Source organism: Trichomycterus rosablanca, chromosome 19, assembly GCF_030014385.1.
Source record: "Trichomycterus rosablanca isolate fTriRos1 chromosome 19, fTriRos1.hap1, whole genome shotgun sequence".
In the NCBI taxonomy this organism is placed as follows: Eukaryota; Metazoa; Chordata; class Actinopteri; order Siluriformes; family Trichomycteridae; genus Trichomycterus; species Trichomycterus rosablanca.
Window position 1 is genome coordinate 1,367,501 of NC_086006.1, and position 24,315 is coordinate 1,391,815.

Genomic DNA, 24,315 nt, shown 5'->3' on the forward strand with positions numbered 1-24,315 from the left:
CTCTCTGTCTCGCATCCTCTTTCTCTCTCCCTCTCGCTCTCTCCATCTCGCATCCTCTCTCTCTCTCTCTCTCTCTCTCTCTCTCTCTCTCTCTCTCTCTCTCTCTCTCCATCTCGCATCCTCTCTCTCTCTCTCTCTCTCTCTCTCTCTCTCTCTCTCTCTCTCTCTGTCTTGCTGTCATATCTGTTTTCTCGGAATATTGCTCTCTTTATGTTTCTCACATTGATATAATACGCCAGACCACACAAACAAAACAAAAAAACACACCAAGCCACACAATAAACGCACTAAAACACACTATATACACACTGAAAACACTAAAACACACAAGAAAATCACAGAAACACACTACAAACACATCAAACCAGAACAAAAACACACCAAACCAGAACAAAAACACACCAAACCAGAACAAAAACACACTAAACCAGAACAAAAACACACTAAAACACACCAAACCAAAACAAAAACACACCAAACCAGAACAAAAACACACCAAACCAGAACAAAAACACACCAAACCAGAACAAAAACACACCAAACCAGAACAAAAACACACTAAACCAGAACAAAAACACACTAAACCAGAACAAAAACACACTAAAACACACCAAACCAGAACAAAAACACTCAAAACCAGAACAAAAACACACTAAAACACACCAAACCAGAACAAAAACACACCAAACCAGAACAAAAACACACTAAAACACACCAAACCAGAACAAAAACACACCAAACCAGAACAAAAACACACTAAAACACACCAAACCAGAACAAAAACACTCAAAACCAGAACAAAAACACACTAAAACACACCAAACCAGAACAAAAACACACCAAACCAGAACAAAAACACACCAAACCAGAACTAAAACACACCAAACCAGAACAAAAACACACCAAACCAGAACAAAAACACACCAAACCAGAACAAAAACACACTAAAACACACCAAACCAGAACAAAAACACTCAAAACCAGAACAAAAACACACTAAAACACACCAAACCAGAACAAAAACACACCAAACCAGAACAAAAACACACCAAACCAGAACTAAAACACACCAAACCAGAACAAAAACACACCAAACCAGAACAAAAACACACCAAACCAGAACAAAAACACACCAAACCAGAACAAAAACACACTAAAACACACCAAACCAGAACAAAAACACTCAAAACCAGAACAAAAACACACTAAAACACACCAAACCAGAACAAAAACACACCAAACCAGAACAAAAACACACCAAACCAGAACTAAAACACACCAAACCAGAACAAAAACACACCAAACCAGAACTAAAACACACCAAACCAGAACAAAAACACACCAAACCAGAACAAAAACACACTAAAACACACCAAACCAGAACAAAAACACACCAAACCAGAACAAAAACACACTAAAACACACCAAACCAGAACAAAAACACACCAAACCAGAACAAAAACACACCAAACCAGAACAAAAACACACCAAACCAGAACAAAAACACACCAAACCAGAACAAAAACACACTAAAACACACCAAACCAGAACAAAAACACACTAAACCAGAACAAAAACACACCAAACCAGAACAAAAACACACTAAAACACACCAAACCAGAACAAAAACACACCAAACCAGAACAAAAACACACCAAACCAGAACAAAAACACACTAAAACACACCAAACCAGAACAAAAACACACCAAACCAGAACAAAAACACTAAAAGAACACAAAAGAGATCTCTGTCCTGTCCCAGAAGGCCCAAACTCACCCACGGAGGCACGAGATCAGATGAACGAGGTCAGAAGAGTGATGGTTTGTAAGAGAAGGAACCTCTCCTGATCAGTCTCAGGACCTGAGCTCTGGTTTAAAAGAGAACCGTCACAGTCATGGCTAAAAACTTTTGGAACCCCCGCACTTTTGTACAAACGCTTCGGTGTTCACACGATTTCTTTTGTTTGAGTTTAAAAGAAAAAAATGCTAAGAAAAAAATCCAGGAACTCCACAAGTGGGCCGGACAAAATGATGGATACCTTCTCAATCCTCGAAGGTATACCTGGATCTCAATCATTCATGATGATGCTGTTTTAGCTCGGTGGGTGGCACTGTCGCCTCACAGCAAGAAGGTCCCGGGTTTGATCTCCAGGCGGGGCGGTCCGGGTCCTTTCTGTTTGGAGTTCGCATGTTCTCCCCGTGTCTGCGTGGGTTTCCTCCGGGCGCTCCGGTTTCCTCCCAAAGTACAAAGTGAGGTGAACTGGAGACACGAAATTGTCCACGACTGTGTTTGATATTAAACTTGTGAGCTGATGAATCTTGTGTAATGAGTAACGACCGTTTCCGTCATGAATCGAACCAAACGTGACGTTAAAATCCTAATAAAATAAAAGTCATTTGGTACAGATGAAAATGACCACTAGTCTACTGGGTGGGAAAAGACTGGACTAAAAGTGGGTGGGGTCTTTGACGCTGTGTAAGGACCCTGGTTAGTGCACACGTGCCGGATGGAATGTGCGTCAGAAGAATATACCCTCCTTGTACACCATGGGGGTCTCCAGCAGAGGAAGAGGAACCGGCTATGACTAAACTGGGAGAAAATAAAATAAAGATTTTCAATCACAGTTTATTTTACATTTTTTTCTTTTATGGATGTATCTGTTCCTCCCTCGCTCCCTCAGCGCCTCCTCTCTCTCCTGCAGCACTAGCGCTCATGTACCCGCACCTCCAGGGATCTCATCAGCCGGAATCATTCGCTTCACTTCAGCTCTGATTTGCTGGCTCCTGCTCCCAATCCTTTTCCTCCTCCGCCCCGCCGCACCACCTGAATACCAATGCGTCCGGCGAGGCGTCTATACCTGCACCACCGACCCACCTCTCCCCTCCCCCTCCTCCGGTCTCCCTTCCTCAATCGTACTCACGTCCTGGTACACGGTGTAGAGAGAGGGAGAGCGGGTACTGCTGCCCCCCGGTGGAGAGTGGAGACACAACAGCTGTCAGGACCTGACTTTTATTCTGTATTTCTGATCACTGGATGTCATACGTTATGCAATACGTTTCACCTCACAGACGTATGCAGGAGGTGGATTGGCTGCTCAATTAAAACAAAAATATTGAGCTGATGATTATGTAAATAAATAAATGGTTTTAACACATTTGCATAATTTGTGGGGGATCACAGCAGCAAGATAAGAATAAATAAATATATATAAATATACAAAGATAAATTCTATGTTTTGCCCTGCCTATCTTATTTATTTATATATTTATTATTTATATATTTATTTATTTTATATGTATTTATTTATTTGTATTTTTCTTTATTTATATATTTATTTATTTATTTATATGCTTATTTATATGTTTATTTATTTATTTATATATTTATTTATTTATATATTTATTTATTTTATATTTATATATTTATTTGTATATTTATTTATATATTTATTTAATTATATATTTATTTATTTATATATTTATTTGTATATTTATTTATTTATGTATTTATTTATTTATATATTTATGTATTTAATTATTTATTTATATATTTATGTATTTATTCATTTATGTATTTATTTATTTATATATTTTTTTTTTTAAAATTTATATATTTATTTGTATTTTTCTTTATTTATTTATATGCTTATTTATATGTTTATTTATTTATATATTTTTTTATTTATATATTTATTTTTTTATATATTTATTTATTTTATATTTATATATTTATTTGTATATTTATTTATATATTTATTTATTTATATATTTATTTGTATATTTATTTATTTATAATTGATGTATTTATTTATTTATGTATTTATTTATTTATATATTTATGTATTTAATTATTTATTTATATATTTATTTATGTATTTATTCATTTATGTATTTATTTATTTATATATTTATGTATTTAACAAACAGGAAAGACCTCGTCCAGCGACGATGACGTCCAGAAAGCCGACGTGTCCTCCACCGGTCAGGGCGTCATCGACAAGGATCACCTGGGGCCACTTTTACTTCAGGTGAGCGAGAAATTGACGGGCTCCGAACAAACCTCCTTCCATTCAGTCACTTCTGTACGTGATCTGAACTGGTCAGAATCATCCACACAAAATGCTGGCGGTGCGACGCCTCTACTGGTTAACGCTTATCCAGCATCTGCTCTCCCATGATCCCGCAGGCCCTGGACGGCTTCCTGTTCGTGGTGAACAGGGAGGGGAGCATCGTGTTCGTTTCGGATAACGTGACCCAGTACCTGCAGTACAAGCAGGAGGAGCTGATCAACACCAGCGTCTACAACATCCTCCACGAGGACGACCGCGAGGAGTTCCACAAGAGCCTGCCCCGGAATAATCACGGTTAGAGTCATCACGCACCTCTAAATGTCCTCATCTAAACTCAAACTCCAACAGTTCCAGAACTTCTCACAGCTCCTCAGTGTACCGGCGGCTTTAACTGTAGTTCTGGTCACTTTTTATCTCCTGTTTGATGTTTAGATGATGCACCAAACTTACACACAATATTAATCCTCTCAGTTTTGGTCACGTCACAAAATTGTCAGGAGTCTGTTACGTTACGCTCACGACTCTCACCGTCGTCGTTTATCGGCCCCGTCCTAATTCACCTTCTCTCCTCCCACCGTAGTGAACAGCATGGCCTGGGGAGGAGAGGCTCCTCGACACAAGAGCCACACCTTCAACTGCCGGATGCACGTCAGGTTCGGACCCGGTCCGGCCGACGACGCCCCGGGGAACCAGCGCTACGAGACCATGCAGTGCTTCGCCCTCACCCAGCCCAAAGCCATGATGGACGAGGGAGACGGTACGGCCGACACATACGCCTTGTTCACTTGTTGATATACACTATGTGGCCAGAAGTATTCGGACACCTGATCATGACCCCAAGTTTCGCAAAACTTTGAAGTATGACTGTGGAAATTTGTGCCCATTTGGTCAAAAGAGCAATTGTATGTAGGTCAAGAAAGCCTCAGTTGACGTTCCGGTTCATTCCAGAGCTGTTAGTGGGGCTGAGGTCATTAAACCAGGCACAGTCGTGCTGGAACAGGAAAGGGCCTTCCCTAAACTGTTGCTGCAAAGTTGGAAGCTTATTATTTTTGTAATATAATTGATTTATTACACCTGTTATCAACTGTTGTGAATAAAACATATGGATTTAAAGAACAGAAGGGGCGTCCTGGTACTTTTGTCCACATAGTGTAGTTAGATGGAGCTTCTCTGTAGATGTTTAGATCTTCTGTTACGTTACGTTGTGGTTAATTGTTGCTCCTCCTGTAGATCTGCACTCGTGTATGATCTGTGTGGCTCGGCGTGTCACGGCCCTGGAGAGAACGGAGAGCTTCAACACCAGACACGAGCTTTCAGGTCAGAACTTCACAATCTCACAGATTAACACAGGAATCAGGGGTATCAGGGGTATCACTTCAGCCCGGATGAGTAAAACCTTAAATCTGTCATGTTCCACAGGTAAGCTGATCCAGATCGATCAGAATTCCCTGCGCGCCACCATGCGCCCAGGCTGGGAGGACCTGCTGCGACGCTGCATCCAGATGTTCCTGCAGCACAGCGACGGGCAGCCCTGGTCCCACAAACGCCACTACCACGAGGGTAAGAACCCCGCCCAGAGGGAAACGCCTCATCTAAAATAAGAGGCACTCTGTAGATCTGTAGATCCATAATTACTAACTGTAGCTGCTTATTAATGTAGAGAAACCACCGCTGTACCAACACTGACCACGCCCTGTTTGGTAGGGCCCTAATATTATCAGGATCCATAGAAGATGGACTCTCACATTAGCAGTATAAACATGTTAGGTGACAGGCCTGGCATGGAGGCTGGAAATGAGAATAACGTGGAAGTAATTTAGAAAATAAATGGAAATAATTTAGAAAATCACTTTATTGTCACTTCACACTAACACAGGTGTAAAAGGTGAGTGAAATGCTCAGGTGCTCAGTCCCTCACAGTTCCAATACACATTAATTACAAAAAATATACACATGAACTTATATAGAAACTAGCACCATTTTGTTGAATATATACAGGAATCTTCATGTTCAGATGTACAAAATTATGAAAAGTGAATGAATATAAATATATAAAATAAAATAGGAATAATAGGTCCGAGATGTACAATTATTGTGCAAGATATGAATTACACATGGTAAAGTGCAGAGTGCAGAATTTAGAAAATAAAGTGGAAATAATTTAGAAAATTAAGTGGAAATAATTTAGAAAATAAAGTAGAAATAATTTGGAGAATAAAGTTGAATAATTTGGAAATTAATGTGGAAATAATTTAGAAAATAAGTGGAAATAATTTAGAAAGTAAAGTAGAAATAATTTGGAGAATAAAGTGGAAATAATTTACAAAATAACGTGGAAATAATTTAGAAAATTAAGTGGAAATAATTTAGAAAATAAATGCAAATAATTTAGAAAATAAAGTAGAAATAATTTGGAGAATAAAGTGGAAATAATTTACAAAATAAATGTAAATTTAGGAAATAAAGTGTAAATCATTTAGAAAATAAACTGGAAATAGCTTAGAAAATAAATAGAAATAATTTAGGAAATAAATGGAAATATTTTGGAAAAAATATAAATTAGATAAACATGTAGCTTAGCTTAAAATGAAGTGGAAATCCTTTTGAAAATAAATGGAAATAATTAAGAAAATAAAGTGTAGATAATTTAGAAAATAAATAGAAATCATTTAGGAAATAAATTTAAATAATTTAGAAAATAAATAGAAATAATTTAGGAAATAAATGGAAATATTTTGGAAAAAATATAAATTAGATAAACATGTAGCTTAGCATGTTTATGTACGCGATACAGTCTGTGTGGGAACTGGCAGGTGAAAAGAAGCGGCAGCAAATTGAACACATGATGGAGGGGGCGTGTGGTTGTGAAAGCGGCAGCACATTTACAGTAAAAACACAGTAATTACGGTAATTAGCGCGGTGTATAAAAAAGAACAGCGTCAGTCGTAACTGGTGCTCCTGTTATTTCTCTTCAGCTTATCTTCACGGTCATGCCGAGACCCCCGTGTACAGGTTTTCACTATCGGATGGCACCCCGGTGACGGCACAGACCAAAAGCAAACTCTACCGCCACCCCATGAGTAACGAACCCCAAGGCTTCATATCAACCCACCTGCTGCAGAGGTGAGGCATCACTGGGGCACCAGTTTCGTTCTGCCAGTTTGTTTTGGTCTTCGTGTTTAATCCGCTCCGTTTGTCGTTCCCACAGGGAATCCGGCGGCTGTCGTACCAATCAGAGCGGCGGCATGATGCAGGGCGGTATGAGGCAGCAGACCATGGGAGCTGGCCACCCCAACGCCCAGATGAACATGGGTCCGGGCGGGGGCATGGGCGGCATGGGCATGAACAGAGGTTACGGAATGAAGGACGCGGGGCACATGGGGGTCGGCGGATCCGTGTACGGCGGCAACCGGATGATGCAGATGAATCAAATGAGTCAAATGAATCAGATGAACCAAATGGGACAGATGAATCCCATGAATCACTCCGGGATGCCGCAGCATCAGCAGCCTCCTTTCCAGGCCACCGGGGGGTACGGACTCGGGGGCGTGAACAGCCCGTCTCAGGGCAGCCCGGTCATGAACGGTCCTCAGTCCGGTGTCCTCATGTCTCCCCGCAACAGAGGGAGTCCCAAAATGGGCTCCAGCCAGTTCTCACCAGGAGGTCAGTGCAGATGTTTTTATCGGTTTAAAATACGTTCGTGTGCTTTTATCACTTTAAATGGGCACAGAGACGTCACCAGCTGTAGTCAGTCATAATCTCTTACAGATAGTAGGACACCATGTCACAGGAAGACCCCTCCCACTTAGTCCGGTCATCCCACCCAGCAGACACGGTGGCCAATTTGTCTTTTCTGCAGGCACTGCCGAATTGTGCCCGCTAGACGGCGCCCGGCCGGCCGGTAGCAGAGCCGAGACTCAAACCGAGGAGTTCAGAATCTTGGCGCTGGTGTGCTACGAAATGTCCCGCTGCGTGATTCTTAATAACTGCTGCGATTACGACCCCTGCTGGCTGATTGACGGCGGTACACAGTGAGACAGGGGAAGGCGGAGATCGGTGCGTGACACTCCATGCGCGATACGGATCTCCATACGAACCCATGTGGTGCAGGTGAAAAGAAGTGGTCTGTACTGCACACGTGTCGGAGGGGGCGTGTGTTAGTCACGGCTCTCCTCGGCCAGGAGTGGAGGCGAAATACGATCAGGGAATTGGATATGACTACATTTACATTTTCGGCATTTAGCAGACGCTTTTATCCACTGTGACAGTGTACAGTCTAAGTAACTGAGGGTTAGGGGTCTTCCTCAAGGGCCCAACAGTGACAGCCTGGCAGTGGTGGGGCTTGAACCAGCGACCTTTTGATAGTCCAGTAACTTAACCACTAGGATACAAGTACCTAGACTAGATTGAGTGGAAAAATTGAGGGACTTTAATTATTTAAAAGCATTTTTAATGTGTCTGTTATCAGGCATGCACTCGCCCATGGGTCCCGGCGGTGTGGGCACATCAGGAGGTGGCGGAGGCGGCACCTCCTTTTCCAGCAGCTCCCTCAATGCCCTCCAGGCGATCAGCGAAGGCGTGGGCTCCTCCCTCCCCTCCACCCTCACCTCCCACTCCCCGGCCCACAAACCCGACAGCTCTCCCAGCGTCCACTCCTCCTCCTCCCAGCCCGGCCAGCCCTGCAAACCCGGACACGTGGACTCCAAGAGCCCGGCGGGGGCCTTCGGACTCGGAGCCGGGGACCAGCACCATCCCCTGCATCACCACCACCACCACGGGCACGCCCACCAGGCCGAGAGCGGCGCCGGAGACCGACCTGACAGTCAGGCCGGCGGGGGCGGCAAGGACCCCGGGGACGGAAGCGGCGAGGCTGGAAACGCGACGTCGGTGGCGCCTTCCCGGCTCGCAGACAGCAAGGGGCACAAGAAGTTGCTCCAGCTCCTCACCTCGCCCACCGAGGAGCTGGGACTGGGGGTCGGGAGCGGCCCGCCCGGACCTCCGAGCAGCACCGAGGGCAAGGAGCCAGCCTCGGTGATGAGCCCCTCATCGACGGGCGTCTCGTCGTCCACCAATCAAAGCCAGGCTCATGGAGCGGGAGGAGGAGCCTCAGCAGCCCTGGGCCCCGCCCACTACACGGCGTCTCTGCAGGAGAAGCACAAGATTCTCCACAAGCTCCTCCAGAACGGAAACACGCCCGAAGAGGTGGCCAAGATCACCGCCGAGGCCACCGGGAAGGCGGTGCTCGGCCAGGACGCCGGAGGAGACGCCGTGGGAGGCGCCGGCGCAGGAGGCGCGGCGACGTGCGAACCCAAGCAGGAGCAGCACAGCCCCAAAGAGAAAAAAACCAACGCGCTGCTGCACTACCTGCTCAATAATAACAACAGCAGCAGCAGCAGCAGCAAGGACGAGCCCAAAGAGCCCGGCGACGTCAAGCCCAAGCCTGAGGAGCTGGACGGGAAAGGAGGCACCGGCGGGAATAACGGCGTTCCGCTCAGCAGAGGGGCGCAGGACAAACTGGAGGTCAAGATCAAGTCCGAAACTCCTGACGAGGTAACGTCCAGCACTATGTTACAATCCTGACTCCAAGATTTAGTCAGAACCGAACCGAACGTGCTCACGGATTCAAACCCAGGCTCCGAGGCTGAGAGCTCACACACATTCTCTCCAACACCACGAATTACTCAGGGTGGGAGCGTACGGAGTAATGCAGGGTGTGGAGAGATTGAGATCGAGACGGTCTGAGCATGTGCAGAAGGGGGAGGAGAGGAGGGTGTTCAGGACAGGGCGAGATGTAGACCAGTGATCCGCTGTGGCGCCCCCTAACGGGAGCAGGCGGTAGTTCTAAACACTCGTGGTGAACTCGGTGTTCCTCGTCGCTTGTCGTGAACATTTACTCCATTAGATGGCGCTAAAGATCATATTTTAAAGCGGTAAGATTTGCTAGCCCACCAGGGCGTCCATGTGGGAGGAAGGGTCGCAGGGGTTCCTCATATCTGCTGCAGTTACGACCTCTGCTGGCTGATCGATGGCGCTGCACAGAGACGAGGGATAATAGAGATCAGTGCTCGACTCTCCGTGCGCGATACGGATCTCCGTATGAAAAGAATCGGTCAATACTGCACACGTGACCCCACATGAACCTAAACATCGTAAAATGATGAAGAATTTTAATAGCTTTGAGAAGTTCAAGGGTGAAATGAAGCTTTGTGGTTGAACCGTGTTTTCATGTTCCTCTCTCTGCAGTTGGACTCCATCCTGGGAGGCCTGAGGGGTTCCGGACCTGAATTCCCAGAACCGGGAGATTTAGGAGCGCCTGCCGACGGAGGGAACAAACCTCGGACGTTTCCCGACGACGGTAAATAGCACAAGTACCCCCAATATAACCACACAACGTGGTCAAAAGTGTTTGGACACCTGAATGTGAGCTTGCTGGACGTCCCATCTGTGTGATCTATTCTGAGAAGCTTCACAAGACTTCAAAGTGTGTCTGTGTATGGGAATTTGTGCCCATGAAGTCAAAAGATGGTCATTCCAGAGCTGTTGAGAGGGCTGAGGCGCAGGACACTGGAGCTGCTTTGTCCTGGAACAATAAAGGGCCTTCCCTAAACTGATCTATTACACCTGTTAGTGACTGTTCTGTCGTTTTCGTCTCTCTAGGGCTGATAAACAGAGGAATGGGGGTTCCCGAGAGATCACCCATGGGAGGAAACGGTGACTGGGCGATGCCACGTTCAGGTGCCAGCCCCTCCATGATTCGGCCCGGCGTCGAGTCCCACAACAGCAAGGACATGATGGGAGGGCCCGGGGTCCCCAGGGTCAGCAGGTCCGGCGGTGTTCCTGGTGCCAGGTCCATGCTGCAGCAGCAGCTTATGGAGATGGGTACGTGTGCCGGGCATGTGGGTGGGATCAGAGCGGTAGAGAGAACAGAGTGGCGACACTCCCATAGGGAACCGTTGGAAAGGGGGCGGGACATATTTTCTGTGCAGCTTCCGGGTTGTGGAGCTCTGTATAGTTCCAAACAACCCATAGAGCCTCATTCATTTCCACTACTTATCCAGCATTTTTAGCTGTTTGTTGCTTTGTTTTAAAAAAAATAATGAATTTAATGTCATTAATATACTTAATACTGTTATTGTTTAGCATTTGCTCAGCACTAAATGTTACATGTTTATCTTAATTAATAGATATAACTGAATTTAGCTTAGTCAGCTAAGCTAAATTATTGACACGAGTCTTTTCACCTAAAATTGATTAATTAAAAGTTGATTAATCAAGAGTCTTGTTACAGAAATGATAATAAAACATCAGAGCCATAATAAATCATTATACTTTTACTTTCATACTTAAGTACATTTGAAGGTAAATTTAGTTTAGTACTTTAGTGGAGGTATTTTTACTTTTACTACTACTTTTACTGGAGTAATATTTTACCTTGGATATCTCTACTTCAACTCAGCTACATGGTTTGTGTACCTTGTCCACCACATACATTAGACAAAATGAACTAGTGCATATTAATTATGAATTAATTCATGTATTACATGTAGAAATAAATTATTACTTACTCATGAAATAGATGAATGAATGCTATGTCATGTACATGCACTATAATGTTAAAGGTGCGGTAGTGTGTTTATGAACCTGTTCATTTAGTGCAGGTAAACCTTATGAATCCAGCCACATGGCTTAGTGTTTAACCAAAATGATTATTATTATGAATCCTCAGGAAAGTGAAGGGAGATTAGTTTATGTAAAAAACAAAACATAAAAAACTGTTTAAACTACTTAATGATATCGCATTATGTAATGTATGCTAATATAATGTACTGTGTGTTAACAAGAACGACCTATTAAGTCATTATAAACATCAATCTTCCACTTCATATACAAAATTGACATTAAAGCAGATGCAGTAAATGTAAAGGCAGGTGAAAATACCCAGAAATTGTACAAATGTTTATTATTTACTGTTTAATATTTCATTTACTGCTGCCTGTCCCATATGAGAACATGACAGTGCTGGGTTTGTTTGGAACTATCGGAGGGTTACATGAACCACGTGACCGCGTGGCGGCGAGATCAAGGAGTGTCGCAACTCTCTCTATCTACGGCTCTGGGTGGGATAACAGCACGCCAGGTTCTGTCAGCCAATCAGAAACGAGCATTTCTGTTCGATTAAGATGGACTGTGTTATCTTTACAGGAGCCGGTGACATGGCGATGGGATCGTTCGGCCAGCAGCAGTCCCCATCGTGGCCGGATAGTATGATGGGAATGGAAAACAGGTAATTTAGGGGGGTGTTTTTTTGGGAGAGGGGGTAAGTGGAGGGGAGACACTTTTTGTCCCGGGGGAAAACATTTTGTCTATGATTTTTACCGCGACCCGGGCAACGCAAACGACGCATAAAAACGAAACACAAAACGAAACGTAATTAATAAAATTGGTGGTAATCTGGTCCCACTGTGGTTTACAAGATGTAACGTAAAGCTTCCACAGAGGGGCGTTTGTGTACAAGCTCATATCGTTTGTTTACGTGCCTGTTAAAATCTTTATATTTAATTATCAGCACGGTGACTCGGTGGGTAGCACTGTCGCCTCACAGCAAGAAGGTCCTGGGTTCGATCCCCAGGCGGGGCTGGCTGGGTCATTTCTGTGGGGAATTTGCATGTTCTCCCTGTGTATGCGTGCAGTAAGGTAATTGGAGACACTGAATTGCCCTCTAGGTGAATGGGTGTGTGTGTGCGCCCTGTGATGTACTGCCGCCCCGTCCAGGGTGTTACTGTGTGCCTTGCGCCCATTGAAAAGCTGGGATAGGCTCCAGCACCAAAACCACCACCCTACACCACCCTATTATTATATAACCCTGATTTAGACAATAAAATGCTGAATTATTATTATTATTATAGTATTATTATTATGATTTTTATTATTATTATTATTTATTTTTATTATTATTGTTATTATTATTATTATTATTATTTATTATTATTATTATTATTATTTTTATTTTTATTATTATTAATTATTATTATTAGTAGTAATTATTATTATTATTAATTAATATTACTATTATCTTTATTATTATTATTAAATTAAAGTATTATTATTATTATAGTTTTATTATTATAGTATTATTATTGTTATTATTATACAGTAGTATTATTATTATTGTTTTTTTATTATTATTATTATTTTAATTATTACTATTATTATAGTATTATTATTATTATAGTATTATTATTATTATTTTTATTATTATTATATATTTTTATTATTGTTGTTATTATTATAGTATTATTATTGTTTTTTATTATTATTATTATTTATTATTATTATTTTATTATTATTATTATTAATTATTATTATTATTATCTTTTTTATTATTATTATTAAATTAAAGTATTATTATTATTAAATTAAAGTATTATTATTATTAAATTATAGTATTATTATTATTATTATTAAATATTATTATTATTTTAATTATTATTATTATTATAGTATTATTATTATTATTATTAATATTATTATTAGTTGATTTTAGATGTATGGACTTTCCCTCGTGTTTTCCAGCTGTTTTGTTCTTCATCTGGACATCCGGAGGACTTCAGCACAGTCTGGAGTGGTTATGATAGACGCTGGTATCATATATAAAAGAAATACACATATAATAAATATACATGTGTGTGTGTGTGTGTGTGTGTGTGTGTGTGTGTGTGTTTCAGACGTCAGTTTGGTAACGCCCTGGATGATTTGCTGCTCCCTCCCTCCACCTCAGAGGGACAGATTGATGAGAGAGCTCTGTTGGACCAGCTCGACTCTCTGCTCAACAACGCCGACGTTTTGGCTTTAGAGGAGATCGACCGCGCCCTGGGCATCCCCGACATCATCAGCCAGGTCCGAAATCAGTCCGGATTACGTCCAGTCAGCTCTGGCAATTTATATTCCTGTACCTATTTGTATTTTCAACACTTTAATCTCAAAAAAATGATCAACAAAGATAAATAATAAGTTTTTTCTGGCTGCTCCTGTATTTAAGAGTCGGAACGGCACTGAGAGTGCACTGACAGGTCAAGTGCGCCTCCCAGTGGCTGTTTTTATCTTGTGTATAATGTAAAAGGCTTAAATGCTGAACAAAGCGCTAATCAGCGCCACTCTTCCCTGTTTGCTAATAAATAAATGAACGTCTGTGACTGACTGTACATCTGACCGCACGTTACCCTTCTTCACCCTCTCTAGGGTCAGGGCGGGGAGCTGCACCCGGAGCCCTTCCCCGCTCAGGATCCCTCCATGATGATGGAGCAGAAGCCCATGTACCCCCAGGGCTACCCCGGCCCCCCGTCCATGCCCATGCCCTCCAACTACGGCGCCAACCCCATGCAGGGGCAGGGCGGGCACCCTCCCGGACCCTACAGCCCGATGCTCAACCAGATGGGCCAGCAGGGCAGCTACCCTGGAATGGGTGGGATGGGGCCCATGGGGGGCATGGGGCACCCGCGCGCCGGCATGATGAGGCCGAGGATGATGAGCGCCGCCAAACCCACCCGGCTGCAGCTGCAGCAGAGGCTTCAGGGGCCACAGGTAACACACGTGCGCACACACGCACACATCTACACAGACATGGTTGGCCATGCCCAGGGTATTCCTGGAATCATGACATCACTTGTGTTCTCCTCAGTTTATGAGCCAGGCTCGTCAGGGTATGGGCATGAAGATGGAGAATCCGGGAGGAGGACCTGGCATGAGGCCTGGCATGCAGCCTGGCATGGGAGGACAGGTAGGCTTTAGGTTCCACAAACCATCCGTTCATCGTCCATCCATTTACCCATTCATTCATCCATTCATCCCTCAATTCATCCACCCATTAAACCATTCTTTATCCATTGATTCATCAATCAGTTTAACCATCTATCCATTCATCCATCCATTCAACTATCTATTTATTTATTCATCCGTTCATCCGTTCATCCGTCCATCCATCACTCAATTCAGTCACCCAACCCTCCATCCATTTATCCAATAATTCATTCATTCATCTATCCAATCATCCATTCATCCATTCATCCATCCATTCATTCGTCTGTTAATCCATCCATCCACCCATCTGTCCATCCATGAATCCATTCATTTATTCATTTGTTTATACATTCATTCATTCAATCATCCATCTATCAATCTATTTACCATTCATCATCCATTCATTCACCCACCTATCCATCCAACCATTTATTTATTCAACCATTCATCCAACCATCCATCAATTCATCCACCCATTTAACCATCTATTTATTCATCCAATTATTCAATCATCTATTCATCCATCCACTCGACCGTAAATCCATTAATCCATTAATCTATCCACCTGTTCATTTATCCAATCATCAATCCATCCATCTATTCATCCATTCATTCACTAATTCATTCATGTGTTTATTTATTAGTTCATTTTCTGTTTTATCATCATTTTTGAGAGATGATGACGATCAGTTCGGGTCTAAGCTTCGGTGTCTGAACGTTTGTTTCTCCTCAGCCTGGTTTCCTGAACGCTCAGATGATGGCCCAGCGCAGCAGAGAGATCATGATGGCACAGAGGAGGCACCGGATCATGATGATGATGCAGCAGCACCAGCAGCAGGCAGCGGGCGGAGGCTTCAGCCCCCCTCCCAACGTCACCGCCCCAACGGGCATGGAGGGCATGGCGGGCCCCGGCATGGGTCAGCAGCAGTTCGCCTACGGGGGGGGCTACGGTAAGGACGTTTACATTCGATCCTGTACATTCGAACCCCTAACAACAACCCCCCGCCCCCCCCGGCTCCATCCCCATGCACTGATACTCATTCTGACTCTGTAGGCGACCCCGCCTCGTTCGTCCCCGGCGGAGGACCCAGCCCCCCCAGCGCCATGATGCCCGGGCGCATGGGGCCTCCGCAGAACCCCATCATGCAGCAGCACCCCCAGGGAGGTGCCATGTACCAGGGTCCAGACATGAAGGCGTGGCCTCAGGGGGCGATGCCACGCAGCAGGTACGAACTCTGACAGGAACATTCGGTCATTGTATATCCTCTACGTCCCGCGTATATTTAAGCGGGTCTGTCGTGCGTGTCGCCCTCAGTTCGTACCCGCAGCAGGCGTTCGGGCAGCAGGGATCCGCCGGGCAGTACGGTGGCCCCATGATGATGAACAGCGCCAACGGCGGCCACATGGGCCAGATGAACATGGGCATGATGGGTAGGATGCCCATGGGACCAGATCCGGTAAGTGTGGGCGTGGCCGTTGTGTTACGTAATTGGTTTTTAGGTGAATGCACAGGCACGTGATTGGCTGAGGGTCTGTAGGGGGCGGGACCTCTCCTACAGAGAGGTACCTCTCTATTACTGTGTACAATCCACCCTCCGCACTCTCTCTATTACTGTACAATCCACCCTCCGCACTCTCTCTCTATTACTGTGTACAATCCACCCTCCGCACTCTCCATTATTCTGTACAATCCACCCTCCGCACTCTCTCTATTACTGTACAATCCACCCTCCGCACTCTCCATTATTCTGTACAATCCACCCTCCGCACTCTCTCTATTACTGTGTACAATCCACCCTCCGCACTCTCTCTATTACTGTGTACAATCCACCCTCCGCACTCTCCATTATTCTGTACAATCCACCCTCCGCACTCTCTCTATTACTGTGTACAATCCACCCTCCGCACTCTCTCTATTACTGTACAATCCACCCTCCGCACTCTCCATTATTCTGTACAATCCACCCTCCGCACTCTCTCTATTACTGTGTACAATCCACCCTCCGCACTCTCTCTATTACTGTGTACAATCCACCCTCCGCACTCTCTCTATTACTGTGTACAATCCACCCTCCGCACTCTCCATTATTCTGTACAATCCACCCTCCGCACTCTCTCTATTACTGTGTACAATCCACCCTCCGCACTCTCTCTATTACTGTACAATCCACCCTCCGCACTCTCCATTATTCTGTACAATCCACCCTCCGCACTCTCCATTATTCTGTACAATCCACCCTCCGCACTCTCTCTATTACTGTACAATCCACCCTCCGCACTCTCTTTCTCACCTCTCTAACACACCCTCTTTTACTCTGTACTGACACATCAAGTGCGCCCCCCAGTGGCCAGGCTGTTTCTCTCAACCCATAGATCTTGAGCTCTCTGCTGCCATCTATCATTAAAGCAGTGCAACTGAAGCACAAATGTCCTATAAAGCGCCGCAACAAACGTTTTCATCACGTCTTTCTGTTTCTGTTCTCTCACAGAAATATTAAAGAGGTCGCCTGGAGGAGCGGAGGGCTCCCGGTTCAGGGGAAATGGCCGGACCTCGTTCGGACCTCGTTCGGACCTCGTGCACTGTGTAATTATACACGTACCGACACACAGACTGAAAGCTGATCTCAGATCTTCGCCTGGACCGTCCTCCTCCTCTTTTTGTCCCTCAGTATTCGTCTACGTCTTTTCTGTCTCTAAAGCTCTGAGCTGTCTGACTAACGGAAAGCGGTTGGAATGTAAATATGGCGCCGAGGCCGACCGTCTGGATGTAAGCTCGGCGTCTGTCTGGTCAAAGGTACCGCCGGGATCGCACTTTACCAGGAAAGCTAAGCCGACCCGCGGCGGAAGGATCGTTGCAATATATTTGGGGGTTTGGACACCGAGACAAGCACAGGTTCGATCTGGCCGCGCAGGGCGGAGCAATAATCCGGCGCCGCGGACACGCCGAGGCGCCGCAGTATTAGAGCGACTCTGTGATCCGCCTGTAAATACGCTTCAGATGTATTTTATCCGCTTTTGTAGCTCCGAATCACGTTTTTTGCACACATGGGCGAGCTTGCTATACGAACCGTGAGCCGGCTGTTCTGCGTTTTAGCTCAATTCAGCTTTTATTTACTTTTATCTTGTTTGTAATATTCGTGTAAGAGCGCGCGGCTTTTGCTGATTGTCTTTAACATAAACGCGACCGTGTTTATCGTTTATTGTTTTTAAAAAAGCACTTTTGTACGATTATTCATCACGTCAGACTCGTTCTCGCTGTATTATACTGTACACACGTCCATTTACGCTCATGTGGAGGAATTTTGAGGACCAAATGACCTCTGTTCTGATTGGTGCGTCCACTCGATTGGCTTCACGCTCTATGTGAATGAGTAAATGAAAAAAAAAAATCGCATTTATTTAAATGAATAAATCAGAGATTAAATAATAAATACATGTTTTGTGCCTTATTTAATCATGGTAAGTTATGTATTGTGGTTTAACACACCGTGTGTGTGTGTGTTCATTTGGTTCCTAAAATCCCTCCGTCCACTAAAACTAAACTTCATTCAGTAGAAATAAATCTGCGTTCCAGTACATTTTGCTTCTACAGCTCCAGTGTTTGATGTGAACGTGACCCACGAGTGGCTGTACAGACGTTTCGGCTTTACGTCAGCATCGTAGCGAAGTGTAAAGCTCAATTAGCCAACCACACACACACACACACACACACACACACGTGTTACACCCGGACGAGCTGTGTGTGTAATTGTGCTGATTGTTTTTTTTTTTTTGTCTTCTGTGTTAAATTATTCGCTCTCAACGGTTTGAAAACTGTACGGCATGCTAACTATGCTAACTTGTATCATGATACCTGCCGCCGGTTTTATAAAGACGACGTTAAACACGCCGCCGTGGTTTCATCACGTTTATCGCTGAGCGGCTGGAGAACCTGGTTTAGAAAATCGTGCACTGTGGTTCACACCAGGGTTTGGGTCGCAGACAAAAACAATAATGATTAAATGAACTAATTTTAACAGGCACGTAACAAACGCCCCCTTGTGGAGGCTTTACGTTACACATTGTAAACCACAGTGGGACCAGATAGCCACAGTTTCATTAATTAAATTTTTTTCTTTTGTGTTTTGTTTTGATTTGGGTCGGGTAAAAAATCATGGACAGAATGTGGCTCGCTTGGAAAAAAAACTCTGGTTTACACTATATGTCCAAAAGTATGTGGACACACGACCATAAACTTGTCAGGCATCCAATATTTGGAGTTACATTTACATTTACATTTTCGGCATTTAGCAGACGCTTTTATCCAAAGTGACTTACAGTACTGTGACTGTATACTGTCTAAGCAATTGAAGGTTAAGGGCCTTGCTCAAGGACCCAACAGTGGCAACCTGGCAGTGGTGGGGCTTGAACCAGCGACCTTTCGATTACTAGTCCAGTACCTTAATCACTAGGCTACAACTGCAACATTCAGCTGAGAGAAATCAAACATTAAATCAACACACTGTTGGCTGTGTGTCCGTATGGAGAGGGACGATGGGGCGAGAGCGGCCTCTGCTGACCGGGTTAGGCGCCTGCACAGGGTAGGATGATCACGGATGGAAGTGCGTGGCTCTTCACACACAGGTGATAAGAAGTGATTGGCGGGTGTCAGAGGGGAAGAGCGGAGACTGTTATAGCAGATACAGGGACCTCTGTGTTAATGTCTGTAGGATTTAATGCTCAGGGTGGCATGATGTGTGCCATGCAAGCACTAGGTCCTTTGTTTTGCATGTTTTTTGTTCCCTGAAGGTCCTTTGTGTTTGGTCCCACCACCCAAAACCATGCAGAAGGTGGATTGAGCGGTTTAACTCAGCCCTGACTGTTAGAAACTAAAGTAAGTGAATGTGTGAGTGATGTTTTCCTTCCTGCTCAATTCAGAGTATATTCCTGCTCTATGAGTCCGTCATTCAGCTGGTCCCTGGCCCACCGCGGCCCTGACCAGGCAGGAGCGTTACTGAAATAACAGGTAAACAGGTCGAACCGGTTTGGGGGCGGAGCTTAGAGCCAAACTCATGTGACTGGTGAGTTTTACTTTCACTTTTGGAACCCCTGCAGAGCTGAGAGGAGCTGATCTGTGTACCAGCCGAACACCAGGAGGGATAAAGTAAGTACCTGGAGCTTCTCTTCTCTCACTGTGTTTTCTGTCGATCGGAAGGTTGCTGGTTCAAGCCCCTTTATTACAGAGTTCTGTCACTGTAGGGCTCCTGAGTCGGGTCTTTAACCCTCAGATACCTGAATGTACGTCGCTTTAGATCAAAGCTTCTAATAAGTGTTGTTTAGATTTATGCTGTATGATCAAAAGTATGTAGACACCTCGCTGTTTAACATCCCTTTCTGACAGCTTTGCTGCAACAGTTTAGGGAAGGTCCTTTCCTGTTCCAGCACAAAGCAAGCTCGGTTTGAAGACACTCCAGTGTCCTGCACTGGACACTGAACAAACTGGAACATCAACATCAGCTCCCAGCCGTACAAACACTGTCATCTTTTGACCGAACAGGCGCAAATTCCCATAGTCTAGTGAGAAGCCTTCTCAGAACACCGGCTGTTTTTCTAGCTGAGGAGATCACACAGAGGTTTTAATATCGAGTGTTTTTTGAAATGGGACGTCCAGCCAGACGTACTTTGTAATGAAGTGAAATCTTTTGCTTTTGTTTTCTCGTTTGTAGGCACTTGGGTTTACGGGTTTCTGTTTTGGTTGTCACTGCTAGTCCGGAGAGCTGGGGGACTTCCCAAAAACACAGGACGTGTCACATCCGTATCGAAGCTGTCGCACCCATCGAGGTGTAAATATAGAGCTGGTAATTACACAGCAGCATGATTACAAGATCATAACCTTCACACACACACACACGTTTGAGTTCTGTCGGTCTGAAACCTTCTGGGTCAAAATTATACAAAAGACAAAATCATCGTTATCTAACTTCCCCGTCCCCGTAATTATTCATCTGTGATTCTTATTAACTACAGCTGGTGACGTCTCTGTGCCCATAACCAGAGCTAGTTATACTGCACCAATGAAAAAGTACACGGAACAGTGGTCTCCTGCCCAAGTAGTAAAGAAAATCAAAAAGAAAATTTGTCTGGATGGTCGGATGTAATCCAGGAAACGCAGGTCTGCTGTGTCCACAGTCGAGCAAGCTTTACATCACCATGGGCTCACAGGCCCGAGATTTGAACCCTGGATCTCTGCAGTGGTGAGTTAGAGTACTTTACCACTGTGCCACCCAAATGCCCAGTGAAATGTAAATGTTTTAGTAAAAGTCACAGGGGTTATAAGCGTGTTATAACTGGTATTAAGGGTGTAATGAGCCGCACCTCCACAGTAGATCATGTTCAGCTCGTCCGGTTTGTCCAGCGGTCAGCAGTCGTACTCACTGTTATCCAGATCTCTGGATATCCTGGTATCTGAAAGCTCAAGGGCCCAACAGTGACAGCCTGGCAGTGTAGTGGCTTGAATCAGCAACCTTTCAAATGATGTCCAGTAATCTACATGCTAGGCTACAACGAGTGTGTCCAGGTCCTCTTTGTTTCTTATTTCCGTGGTTACGTTTGACCGCAGTGTGATGGCTGGCCACTGCGTGGTAAACATCGACCCTGTAAATCCTCGTGTGGAAGATGAAGACGACGGTCATGATGAAGACGACAGTCATGATGAGGAGGAGGAGGATAACGAAGACTTGGCCGCGGGGATCTCCCTGCCGGAGGTGACATGTCTGTGCTGCTACGAGGTGCTGCTGGATCCCACCACGCTGACCTGCGGCCACAGCTTCTGCCGTCACTGCTTGGCTCAGTGGCTGCACTCCTCGGGCAGGGCCGCGTGTCCCACGTGTCGCCGGGCGTGGCAGGGCTTCCCCAAGGTCAACATCTCCTTCAGGTATGCGCACTGGTCGATCGGTCCAAGGATGGGTATCTATGGGTATCTAGGGGGGCTTTAGAACCAAGCAGTCCTGCACAACATGCACTTGGAACCGTGCTGGCTGTGGAGAGCTGCAGTCTAGCATTTACATTTACATTTTCAGCATTTAGCAGACGCTTTTATCCAAAGCGACTTACACAATGAGTGGAACATGATGAGCAATTGAGGGTTAAGGGCCTTGCTCAGGGACCCAACAGTGGCAACTTGGTGGTGGCGGGGCTTGAACCGTCAACCTTCTGTTTACTAGTCCAGTACCTTAACCACTGAGCTATCACTGGCACTCGTCTCTTGACGCATTACTACAGGAAACTTTGGCACACGTACTCGCCTAACCGGATGCCATGAGGTGCGCTCGCGTCTGCCGTGTCTGTTGAGTGCCTGACCAGGCTGGTAGCACCACAGAGACCAGAACCCTGGTCTGTGTAGTAGTAGGGTGGTGAATTATACGCGCGTGCCACCCAAACGCCCAACATTTTTTTTTTTATAAAAGGAAAAATAGAACCATGACTGACTGATTTTATACAAACTCTATAGTCCAGATCTCTGGCTCTGAACGTAGCTGCTGTAGGGACACACCGGTGCGCTCTCAGTGCAGGTCCCAAGCCCGGACGAATGGAATAGTTGGATCAGGAACTGAACCAATGTCCCAAGTGTCCTTATAAGCCCTGTTAGGCAATCAGAGCTTCCCTAATAAATTAAATTTGGGGTGGCCCCGCCCCCTTCCTTCAGGACTAAACAGCGCTGACCGACTGACCATAGCTCTGACGACGTAGCCGCTGATATGAACTGTTTGTTTTACAGAGATCTGGTGGAAAAGCACTTCCAGTCCGATGTGGCGACGAGGCGGCAGAGAGTTTCGGGCGACCCGCGCATCGCTCAGTCTCTGTTGGTGCTGCAGGGGGTGGAGCATCGCCTCAGCCGCAGACCCTCGCCACCCATCGTGTGGTGGCATCAGTGGCTGGGCAAGAGAAGCTTCTTCTCCGGAGTCCTCCTCACTCTGTCCTTCGTCGCTGTGAGTTACTTTCTTTAACTTTCTGTGTGTGTGTGTGTGTGTGTGTGTGTGTGAATCAGACGTACTGTGACCCTGACCAGGATAAAACGAATGAATGAATGTATAACAATAAGTTGCCATCCGTCTCCAAACATCAACAGAGGCTTTCATGAGCGCCCAGCCATACAAACACTGTCATATTTTAACTAAACAGGCACAAATTCCCACAGACGTACTTCAAAGTCTTGTGAGGGTCACTCTGTTTAAATAGTGTTTGTTTTTTAACTGAGTGTCCAACAAGCCTTAAGGTCAGCTGTCCAAATACATTTGGTCATATAGTGTGTTTATCATTACAGAGATCTTAAAAAGTGTGTGTGTGTGTGTGTGTGTGTGTGTGTGAATCAGACCCACTGCGACCCTGACCAGAATAAAACGAATGAACGAACGTATAACAATAGGTCGCCGTCCATCTCCAAACATCAACAGAGGCTTTCATGAGTGCTCAGCCATACAAGTGCAGTCATCTTTAGACTAAACAGGCACAAGTTCCCACAGACATACTCCAAAGTCTTGTGAGAAGCTTCTCAGAGGAGCGGCTGTCCCTTTAAATGGGACGTCCAGCATACTTTTGGTCATGTGGTGTGTTAATCATTACAGAGACCTTAAAGTGTGTGTGTGTGTGTGTGTGTGTGTGTGTAGGTGGTATTTCTGGTCTATCACTTGGATGGTGAGGAGGGGAAGGTGGAGCTGCTGCTGAAGAAGCCGATCGGCGCCTGGACGACTGACGAAGTGACGCTTTGGGTGGAAAGTCTGGGCACGTGGGCGTCACCCTACAGAGACACGTTCCTCAGGGAGCAGGTCAACGGCAGGTAACACACACACACACACACACACACACACACACACTGCTTTATCCTGGTCAGGGTCACCATGGGTGGGGCTGCACACTGTAAAACTCCCTGAAATAGGTGACAATCCGTCTCAGGTCTCCCCGTCCACAGACACACCCAATCACGTCTGTGTAGACGCCCGGCTGGTCGATAACACCACAGAGATTCGAACCCTAGTGTAATAGACCGCTGACAGTGGGTGGAAATGTCCAGTTTGAATCTCACCACCAGGCGCTTGGGTGGCACAGCGGGTTCGAATCTCAGAGTGCTATCAGCCGTCTGTGTGCCTGCACAGATACAGTATGATTGGCTATGTCTGTAGAAACCAATTGCGCCGATATTTCCAGTCTGAACCGGACCCACTATGACCTTGACCAGGATTAAACAGTTAATTAATTTAAAAAAAAAAACTTGGTTAACTTGGTAAAACCACTAACTAGATCTGGTGAACTGAATTGACTTTGATTGTGTGTGTGTGTGTGTGTATGTGTGTGTGTGTATATGTGTGTGTGTGTGTGTGTATATGTGTGTGTGTGTGTGTGTGTGTATATATGTGTGTGTGTATATGTGTGTGTGTGTATATGTGTGTGTGTGTGTGTGTGTGTGTGTGTA

The 24,315-nt window shown here is 45.0% G+C and overlaps 1 protein-coding gene across 1 annotated transcript in view; it reads left to right on the forward strand.

Moving 5' to 3' along the window:
• LOC134333377 (nuclear receptor coactivator 3-like) overlaps positions 1-18,756 on the forward strand; it is a 43,612-nt gene extending 24,856 nt beyond the window's left edge. Inside the window, exons 4-21 of the mRNA XM_063015338.1 lie at positions 3,928-4,028; positions 4,187-4,364; positions 4,651-4,827; positions 5,301-5,387; positions 5,490-5,630; positions 7,046-7,193; positions 7,279-7,733; positions 8,539-9,620; positions 10,314-10,425; positions 10,728-10,949; positions 12,273-12,354; positions 13,796-13,967; positions 14,310-14,651; positions 14,749-14,847; positions 15,601-15,817; positions 15,922-16,093; positions 16,183-16,324; positions 17,357-18,756. Of these exons, the coding sequence (XP_062871408.1) occupies positions 3,928-4,028; positions 4,187-4,364; positions 4,651-4,827; positions 5,301-5,387; positions 5,490-5,630; positions 7,046-7,193; positions 7,279-7,733; positions 8,539-9,620; positions 10,314-10,425; positions 10,728-10,949; positions 12,273-12,354; positions 13,796-13,967; positions 14,310-14,651; positions 14,749-14,847; positions 15,601-15,817; positions 15,922-16,093; positions 16,183-16,324; positions 17,357-17,365 (3,938 nt within the window). The 3' untranslated portion in view covers positions 17,366-18,756. The remainder of the gene's footprint in view (positions 1-3,927; positions 4,029-4,186; positions 4,365-4,650; positions 4,828-5,300; positions 5,388-5,489; positions 5,631-7,045; positions 7,194-7,278; positions 7,734-8,538; positions 9,621-10,313; positions 10,426-10,727; positions 10,950-12,272; positions 12,355-13,795; positions 13,968-14,309; positions 14,652-14,748; positions 14,848-15,600; positions 15,818-15,921; positions 16,094-16,182; positions 16,325-17,356) is intronic.
• The last annotated feature ends 5,559 nt before the right edge of the window (positions 18,757-24,315 follow it).